General features: G+C 38.0%; 1 protein-coding gene across 2 annotated transcripts; it reads left to right on the forward strand.

Moving 5' to 3' along the window:
• The first annotated feature begins 1128 nt into the window (after positions 1–1128).
• On the forward strand, positions 1129–10104 carry Gpr85 (G protein-coupled receptor 85). 2 transcript variants are annotated; one of them, XM_020153456.2, is made up of 2 exons: positions 1129–1849; positions 3261–10104. In XM_020153456.2, the coding sequence occupies exon 2, from the start codon at positions 3431–3433 to the stop codon at positions 4541–4543; it is 1113 nt and encodes a 370-aa protein (XP_020009045.1). In that variant the 5' UTR covers positions 1129–1849; positions 3261–3430; the 3' UTR covers positions 4544–10104. The 2 variants fall into 2 exon arrangements, with proteins under 2 accessions (XP_020009045.1, XP_020009044.1); XM_020153455.2 differs by lacking the exon at positions 1129–1849 and adding an exon at positions 1937–2126.
• Positions 10105–10349: the final 245 nt, after the last annotated feature.

Consider the following 10349-nt stretch of genomic DNA (forward strand, 5'->3'; position numbering starts at 1 on the left):
GAGGCACTATTTGAGAAAAAAAAAGAATAAATTGAACTGAGTTGTAGTTCCATGAAAACAAATTTGACATTTCACTTAGAAGTTGCACACCCTGATATAGTTTTGAGTTGTTCTGAACTTGTTTTTACAAAAAGTGGAATGTTTTACTTGGGTGGAAATGTCCTCAAGTTACTACCAATATTGCTGCAGGACTGATTTTCCTAGCTTAAGGGAATGCCGAAGTTAATTGCCTTATTTTTAAAAAAAGTAAATCATTCTGCATTTTTAATGGGCTAAGAAAATCCAAAATCAAATCAAAGAAATTTAGCATCCTTTCATTATTACTAACATTGGTCTTTGTGTAACGACTGTGACATCATGACAGTGAAGTATTCATTTTTAAGCTTTAAATGGAGAAAGCTTTCCTTTGGCGTGTCCAATAGAAATACAATATGTAAATCAACCTATATTATCTCTACGCTGATTGGCTTGAGTTCCTCCAAATGTCACAATCTCACCACCCAGCAATGAGGTGTTTTACTGCTATCTCGATATCAAATTATTACTGTAGAGATTTTTATTTTTTCTGTTTCACTAACAGATTATTATAAAGCAATAAGGTTTCAGGAAGAGAAGCAGACGTTTTATATTAGGAATTAATGAAAGCAAAGTCTGCTCGCTTTTTGGGGGTGGGAGTGGGTAGTAGTTTAAAATCTCATACCACCCTCACAAACAAAACTCTTCGGAAATGGTTAAAAAAAAAAAGGAAATGAATGATTCTAGAGACATCCCTAAACACCTAGGTGTCAGGCTATGTGGTGTTTGTGATATCATCGGACCTTTTGGACTGGTGTAAGTTTTATGTATTCGTTATATTCCTGGTATTTTTCATCTTTAATAACAAAAGAGGGGGGGAACTCATACACAACACTGCTTTGACATCACCAACCTATTGGTCAGCTGAACTTGGAAGAGGGGAAAGAAAGGCTGTTGCTTGGTGGGGTGGCAAAGAATAGCCATTGAAAATTTTTGTACGCCTGATTGTTTAGTCACGTCCGTTAAGGTAGAATGAATGTAGATCATTTTTGCAGTGCTCTGAACTGGGCTTCTCCCTACTTACACGCAGATTTGCGTGCATTCGAGAATAGATGATGACTAACAAAGACAGGGCTGCCCTAACCTGCTCCCTTCTTCCCCATTGACAAGATATTTTACTGTGCTTTTTATTTATTTATTTTTTTCATTCTCTCTCTCCCCATCCCCCCAGTTAACCTGCAAATTCAAAGGTCAGCAGGGGAAATCAACTAAGAAGAATTCTAAAAGAAGCTTCCCATGCTTTGGACTACCCTAAAAGAGAGGAAGACAATGTTCCGGGAAGGCGAGGGTTTCGGGGCTCTGGGGCGGAGGCGGGCATCCCGGGTACGGTGGCTTTGTGCGCTGTTTTAGGGGAAGAGGATGGGCCTGAGGTCCCGAACGAGCCTGTCCAAGCCCCTCACTTCAAATGCGGGGAACGAAAAGTTCAGAACCAGCCACAGGGGGATGAAAGCCTAATTTTGCCGGTGGAACTGGACAGGGCATTCCACAAACGCAGTCAGCGCTGGATGCGGGCAGCGGCTCCCGCTGGCTCCACCGAGGCTGAAGCAGCCCCTGCCGCCGCCCTCGCCACCGCGCCGCCGCCGCGGCCCCTGCGTTACTGGGGGAGACGGTGCCGCTGCGACAGGGGAGGACGCGGCTGGAGCTCAAGGAGGCTCCAGCGCGCAGGCGCCGCCGAGCCCTGCCTGGATGCTCAGTCAAGGCACTTAGGGGGAAAAAAATCAGCAATTTATAGAAAGAAGAAGCTATAGTCTGTCGGGATATCCAACACCAACAGGTAGGAGGCTATACTCTCGGTTAAGTCTGAGGGAGGGGGTTTGCTCAGTGTGGATGAAACTGCAGGTTCACCAGGAAAGAGCTCTCCCTGAGGGCTTTTTTTTTTTTTTTTTGACAATAAACTGCATAATGGAAGTACATTCAGACAATGCATCTTCTGTAAGGCTTAATGAGAGCTCCGTTTCTGGAAAACGTTGCAAGACTGGGGAATATTAGACTGAGAATCTCCGGCAGCCCTTCCCTTGCAGCATAGAGGCATTCTCTCTCCCCATCTTCTCGTATGTAATGCATCTCTCTCTCCCTCTCTCTCTCTCTCTCTCTCCCTGTCCCTCTCCCCCCTCCCCACCCCCCATTCCACCCCCCATTATAAATCCAGGGGTGGCGGATTTCAGGTTTCGTAATGTTGCATGATGCTATCGGTATTTACCCGGGGATGTACCGGTGGGGAAATTAAAATCCAGTTTTGCTTGGGCTTCCATGAGCATATTCCGGGCAAGTGAGAAGTAGCAAAGGAAACACGCTTCGTGGGAATAACAGAGGAAGCTGATTTCCCTGGTGGCTCCCAGGCACCTAGAGACAATGTGCATTTTGTTTTAAAATAAAGCCACTTGCTATTTGTAACAAAGATTATCACTGTAAATGAGAAAGGCTTAATTGCCTAATAAATACAGGTTCATGTTATATTCATTTGAATCCAGGCAGCCAAGGTTTACAAATGGAAGTGCATTATTCCCTGGGTGTGTTTCCCTGGCCAATATTTACATTAACCATTTTTAATAATCATGTGGGCTTAAAAGAGACAAGATTTGCCAAAAATGGGGGATGGGGTAGGAAAGGAAAGACAAAAGATTAAATCACATCAAATCTTGAGGAAAGTTCCTATTAATTTTGATGTCTAACATTGAAATTAGGTTTAAGATGAATCAACAAATACTCTTATGCAGCATGAACAGTAGCACTTGAGTTAAAAGACATAGATTTTGCAGAGATTCTTTGGATCTGTAGAAGAGGAGGAACTGTCTGTAAAACACTGACAGAACTAACAGACTTCAAATAAATGTAGCTAGCCTCCCCTCTGTCTCCTATCAGCAATCTTGTTGATTCCATTGCAATACTAGTGATTAATTCTTGGGCTAGCATATTTTACAACTCTGGAACATTTTATTCCTTCTCTTCTGAAGGTGCTCCATCAAATGTTTGTTCTTTAGAAGAGGGACATTTTTAAAACTCACCCAGCTAAGAAAATTAAGCAAGCCAATCCTCTGAAATCTCAAGCAAAATTTACTTATTAAAACAAAGAATAGCATTCAAAATTAAAACTTTATTTGCTTTCCCAAAAATGAACAGCTTTATGTTAGCACTGACATCATTGCTTGTTAACTTAAGAACTGATAGCTCATTTTTTTTTTCAGATATTCTGGTGGCAAATCAAATGGAAGAAAAGAGGAAGCATGACTGCAGATCGAATCAGTTCTTTTTGTGGATTATACTTTCAGTAAAATGTATGGATCTATCTTTTCCTTGTTCCTCTATCTAGATCATGAGACTTGACTGAGACTGTATCCTTATCCTCCATCCATCTATGGCGAACTATAGCCATGCAGCTGACAACATTTTGCAAAATCTCTCGCCTCTAACAGCCTTTCTGAAACTGACTTCCCTGGGTTTCATAATAGGAGTCAGCGTGGTAGGAAACCTTCTGATCTCCATTTTGCTAGTGAAAGATAAGACCTTGCATAGAGCACCTTACTACTTCCTGCTGGATCTTTGTTGTTCAGATATCCTCAGATCTGCAATTTGTTTTCCATTTGTATTCAACTCTGTCAAAAATGGCTCTACCTGGACTTATGGGACTCTGACTTGCAAAGTGATTGCCTTTCTGGGGGTTTTGTCCTGTTTCCATACTGCTTTCATGCTCTTCTGCGTCAGCGTCACCAGATATTTAGCTATCGCCCATCACCGCTTCTATACAAAGAGGCTGACCTTTTGGACGTGTCTGGCTGTGATCTGCATGGTGTGGACTCTGTCCGTGGCTATGGCGTTCCCCCCAGTTTTAGACGTGGGCACTTACTCATTCATTAGGGAGGAGGATCAGTGCACCTTCCAACACCGCTCCTTCAGGGCTAATGATTCCTTAGGATTTATGCTGCTCCTTGCTCTCATCCTCCTAGCCACACAGCTTGTCTACCTCAAGCTGATATTTTTTGTCCACGATCGAAGGAAAATGAAGCCAGTCCAGTTTGTAGCAGCAGTCAGCCAGAACTGGACTTTTCATGGCCCTGGAGCCAGCGGCCAGGCAGCTGCCAATTGGCTAGCGGGATTTGGAAGGGGTCCCACACCACCCACCTTGCTGGGCATCAGGCAAAATGCAAACACCACAGGCAGAAGAAGGCTATTGGTCTTAGACGAGTTCAAAATGGAGAAAAGAATCAGCAGAATGTTCTATATAATGACTTTTCTCTTCCTAACCTTGTGGGGCCCCTACCTGGTGGCCTGTTATTGGAGAGTTTTTGCAAGAGGGCCTGTAGTACCAGGGGGATTTCTAACGGCCGCTGTCTGGATGAGTTTTGCTCAAGCAGGAATCAATCCTTTTGTCTGCATTTTCTCCAACAGGGAGCTGAGGCGCTGTTTCAGCACAACCCTTCTGTACTGCAGAAAATCCAGGTTACCAAGGGAACCTTACTGTGTTATATGAGGGAGCGTCTGTAAATCTTTAGCCTTGTGAAACACTAACCTTCTCTGCTAAGCAATTGTGGCCTGTAGCCATATCTTGAGAAGAAATTCAAGAATGGGATCAGCAGTTATAAGGATTTGGGCAACACTCTGCAGTCTTTGCAATAGTTCACCTATAATCCTACTTTAAATCTCAGAGTGATCCTGCTGACTGCCCACGAAGGTTTGTAATTAAGTAAGGACCAAACCACTGCCCTAAGTTTCTTTCTGTGGTTGAAAACTAGATAATGAAAGTAGCAGGTGCTAAGTATCAGTGCTAAATGCTGTGTATATCACTACATATGAAAAAAAAAATTGAAAATCCAATTGCATTGGACATCTTAATAAATTAAGTTGACATGAGGTAAATGTGTCGATAAAATCTAATTTTAGATGTTTGAAGACTTTAAAGCATTTCATACTATTTTTGTTTTGCAAAGACTAAACTATTTGGGGACTTAAAGTACTGTAATTCACTAAAGACGTGCCATGAATTATTGGAATATCACACTTAAAAACGCCTTGTAAGTTTGGGGAAGCATTCCAAAGCAGTATACTGATTCCAATTAGTGTTTACTTTTTTTGTATTAATACATTTCTCTTTCTAAATACCACTTTCCCTACCTACTAGTGAAATTGTTAGCATTGAACTGTATTATGTGGTTTTGGTTGATTTAGTATAAAAGTTTTCCTATTCATTTATATTTTACAAATGCTAGATATTGGTCTGGGAGGCAACACTAATGGTACCAACTGATCACAACTGAGCAGTTCAAATAATGCAGAATAAACACATGTTGCCTTAAAGGGTTATCTAGTATCCTTCATCTTGTTTAGCATTGAAGCAAATAATCAAGGGATATCAAATCAGTAATTGGTCATGATCATTCATATGGAAGTGCATGGAAGATTATTTAATACTTTTTCCTTTTTCCTCACATGGTTTGAAAATTAAGGTGCACATCCCTGGAATAATGAGATTTTCTTCCGAGGTGTGCTACCCATTCTAGCGTGTTCTAAGAAGCAGGCAGTTGATGTATGTTCATATTTTAAGTCAGCTGTCTGTCAAGGGGAGACCACAGCCTTAGTATGACATCCTGCACAATTTGTTAAGCATTTATTCTACGGAAGGCACAGTCTTGTTTATACTTTCTGCACATTCAGTGTATTGGTCGTTTAAATTATTTTAGTTTTAACTTGTGAAAGCTTATAATATGAGTTTTGGTATTTTAGAAATACATTAGATTCTGTGAGTCTCATTCTTTAAGATACAGATGTGTGAACTTCAATATAAAGTTGCATTTGCCAAAATTTATCCGTGTAGCCTGTTAATTTTCTTGGAGTAAAGTTTACATTTTTAGCATATATATATACATATACAACAGATTTTTTAAAATTTGGGATGTAAGCACAAACTAGGAAGATTAGTTTTATTATGATTTTATTTTTTGATTTTTAAGTTTTTATAGCTACTATATTCTGGAACTGGAAATATGTGAATGATAGTGAGCATACAGCTGACAAATTGACAAAATATTACCTGTAAAAATATTGTTTGATGGCTTTTTATAATCATCCTTGTATTTATTCTTACATGCTAGTAGGATTTAGAAATGCCTACCTGCCCAAAAGTTTCAATATAATTATTACTCTTTGGGGCCAAGACGTTTAAGGTTCCAAATATAGAACTTGTGGAATGGTTTACAATAATATTATGACAAAAACAGAGAAAGTTGTTCTTATTTTTTGTTTGGTTTTATTGTTTTGTTTATGGGGTTTTTTTTGTATATGAAAAATTATATTAAGAATCTGGTAGGGCTGAATTTCTTATTGCTACAGTAGTTCTATAAACAGAGTATCAATACAAATAAGAAAAAACAATGACTGAAATGCTTCAGTGATACACGCACCATTCAGTTTTGTTCACATAAGTACAGCTCAAGCCATGATTTAGTGGCATTTTGGTCTCATTTTATACCAAAGTTGAATGAACCTGAGACAAAGTTTAATGCACAATAGTGAGTTGGATCTAGTAATAAAGACTCCTTGTTGTCACTAAAACACAAGAAAGAAAATGTTATCATAAGATGTTCTGATAACATTTAACAGATACAAAAAATTTTACAGAAAAGACAATTATAATGATTATCCTTATTGAGAACTTTGATTAGAGATTCAGATATCACCAATAATCATTATAAAATTCAACAGTAATCTTTAGGCCAGAGAGAACAGGCCTTACCAACACTTACCTCCATTATTTAGACAAGAAAACTGAGATGTGGATTAAGAGCAGGAAATTGAAGAATGAAGAACAGTGAGACTGCCTGGTTCCACCTACCTATTTGAAGTAACAGATTCGAACAGATTGGGCAAATGACCAGTCCAATGATCAGCTCAGCAAATACAGCTGAACCATAATAGTGTTTTCCATTTAAACCTATTCTTGACTAAATTGGCATTTTCAGGTCAAAGGGAGAAGCAATGGATGAAACACTTCCCTGGCTAATCAACAGTATTTGTGAGTCAATGAGTTTTAGTATAAATCCTGCAAAATAAAAGGCTACTTCACAGTGTTTTTATGAAAATCACAGTATCTATTTTGCCATTCTAATGTTCAATATTTAAGAATAGTTGGTAACTAATTTAACTTGTAAATGTTACTAATCTTCAACATTATCATTGGGGAGTCTAACTTCTCTGTGAAAAAGACTCATTATCAATAATAATGGGTCCCTCGGACTAATTACACATCAGAGCTGAAAGGTCTTTAAATTGTTTTGCATCATAGTGGTGATATGTTTGCATAGATGTGTCCATATTCTCTCATCTGATTTCTTTGGTGCTCATTGGATTTATTTGTGAGATGCCTAGGAGGAACTAGGCATTTGGTGTATAACTGTGTAATCCCATGTGGATGTTAACTAAGGCTAAAGGAAGTGAGTAACTTGTCTAGTTTCCCAATTTAAAGACACAAAACTAATCACAGTGATCTGATGAAAAAAAAATGTATAGATAGGACAATCTATTGACTCAATTATCTTCTCTAGATGTTAGCTAACTGGATTTCAGCACCAGCATTTAGCATAAACTTTTATTGATTTGTCATTGTTATCATGTGGGTATGGCCACTTACCAACTTGCCCTTAATCCCATGAGTGCTACCTGAATTGTTTACTCATTTATTTATTTCTTCAGCAAATATGCTGTGCACTGGGCTTGGTGCTGCGGGCTCAGTGGAAAATATGGCAGAACAGTCTTTCGTTAAGATTTCTTAGTCTAGTGACAAAGAAACAACAAATATGTGGTAGCAATGAGTTATTCCATTTCTAAGATGGAGAAGGTACTAATGGCTGTAAGTTGACTGTTTTTCTTTTTCCCTCCAGTGCCTTATCTCCTACTGTTGCCCAATGTTCCATGGAATCTTTTATATCATACTCCCTCAACCCAGAGAGGGTCCCCTTCTATTCTACTCAAAATATGAGGAATCTTTCACCCACACTTAGATGACTCACCATAGTGTGTTTTGGAACCAATTCCCATGTTGTTAATTCTATGTACAAAATCACAGTGAAACCTAGTTGCCAAAGTTTCCTGCCCTGCTACCCACTCCTTTAGCACCACCCCCTGTCCTGATTGTTCATTTATACAAGAAAGATTTTAATTCTTTCAAGAGACAACTAGAGGTGAGTCTTTTCTGTTATTTTTGAATATTTGAGTATTTTCAGATTAACATGAGAATTCCTGGGTAATGTGCAGTCAAATGAAGTTCTTGTTTGTGTGCATCTTAGTGATGACTCTCAGGGGACCTATCCTGGTGCCATGCAAAAATGGGCATAATATGTGAAACAATGTGCATTTTTTATTACTAAAGCATGCTACCCCTTGAGCATTTTTATTGCTCTTTCTGGAAATATAACAAAAGTCCAAAAAGTTGATTTGCTCTCCAAAATGTATTTCTATTACAAACACAATGACACATATTTATAGTTATACAAATATACAACTAAGCCACATCATAATGAGTTGTGCGGCAACTGGAATTACTGTAGGAAGATTTCAAACAGAAACAAAACTCTTCACATCTGTGTATTCACCATTAGACAAATTAATTCACTATTTTATTCCATGAGTAACATAAACTATGTTATTACCATACATACAAAATCCAGCTTATCTTAATTCCATATTTAAAGAAGAAAGAAGCTAAAATGCAAATAGTCATGTTTCAAATACTGGCTAATGGCATTAATCAAGACAGATGGTCACCAGATTTGTGGGTTACTTATGATTCTCAAATCTTGTGAGTTTGTTTACCTATGCAAAATTACATTAGTTTTATGTTGGTTAATATTCTCTTACAAATGTTTTGAATGGACATTGCAGGATCTACTAAGATAATTATTTACTGCTGAAATTTCTGTTGTTATTCTCAACTGTGGGCTTGTCAGTGTTCTTTGATTTTTTTCCATTCTCTCAGAAACTTATTTACCCCACATTAAAATGATAGAACTGCTCAACCTTGAGGTGCAAATTCATCATTTGTCTGCATAGTGGTTCAAATGAAGAAACCATTTTTATTTTTCACCATCAGACAAAATAGTCAAATAAGTTAAAGGTATATTGGAAACTGGAGAAATGTAGAAAAGATTTTGGGACTAGAGGAATGGATAATTCTTTTCATTTTGTGCTGCAATGTTTGAGGCTCTAAAAAGTATAATAAAACTAAAATGGTGGAACTTTATAAAAATATTATGTAAATAAGATGTGGTTTTTTAAAATAGGGAAGGAAATTTTACACCATCTTCTTTTGTCAAAAAGATTGTGTTCATTAACTGTTCAAACACTTTGGGTTAAAAAGCTTTTAAACCCAATTTTTCTCTCACCATACCAAACAGTTAATATAAGGCCTGAAAGCCCCCCAGAGGAAAGCCAGGAGAATGTGTTTCCCCCAGTTGCTGTAGAAGAAAGTGTCCAAGAAGCCATAGTTCATTTGGGTTTGGAATTATTCATACCTAGCATTCACAGCCAGACCCTAGCTCCTTCTGAGGCCACTGGATGACATGGTCCTCAGAAAGACAGGTTTCCAAGTTTGGCCTAGAGGCAGAAAGCAGTTTCTTTTCCTTCTCTCTGAGTTTGGAAAATAATAGATTGTCATCAACACAAATATTAAAACTGATATTCTAATGCATGACCTGGTTTATTTGAGGTTTCAAATATACAGTAAAATTCTGAACCATTTCACTTACATGGGAATGTATTGAAGATCATGAGATGAGGAAGCAAGTCATTTATTTTACTGTTGGGAAAATAACAAACAAATACTATTACAATTTTTGGAGCAATACTAAAGTTTTGAACTCAGGCCCTTGTGCTGGATAGCCTCCTTATTACCTGGGATTACAAGCATGTGCTACGACTGCCCAGCTTGTTCTTTGTAATAGGGTCTCCCTACCATTTTGCAGGGACTGCCTCAAACCACGATCCTCCTATGTCCACCCTCTAAGTAGCTGGGATTTCAGGCACACCATGCCAGGATAATTATGCTAATTAAACTTTTAAAGACTGAATTGATAGCCAAGCTTGTACTAGCTACATTAACTAGTTGCTTCTTTTGATAAATTTAAGGAAGAAAAAATTTTATTAAATAGATAAAAGAAAAGTTTGTGCTTTTCTCCTCCATCAAAGAACATGTTGAATTTAAAGTTCATTTTCTTTAGTCAAAGGGAATTTTTGATAATTTTTAGTAAGCATTTTCATTTAGATATACTTCAATTCAATATTCATAT

Source organism: Castor canadensis, chromosome 2 (genome assembly GCF_047511655.1).
Source record: "Castor canadensis chromosome 2, mCasCan1.hap1v2, whole genome shotgun sequence".
Classification (NCBI taxonomy): Eukaryota; Metazoa; Chordata; class Mammalia; order Rodentia; family Castoridae; genus Castor; species Castor canadensis.

Excerpts from the sequence above, each read along its gene's own strand:
- Gpr85 (XM_020153456.2), top strand. The coding sequence starts at position 3,431 with ATGGCGAACTATAGCCATGCAGCTGACAACATTTTGCAAAATCTCTCG.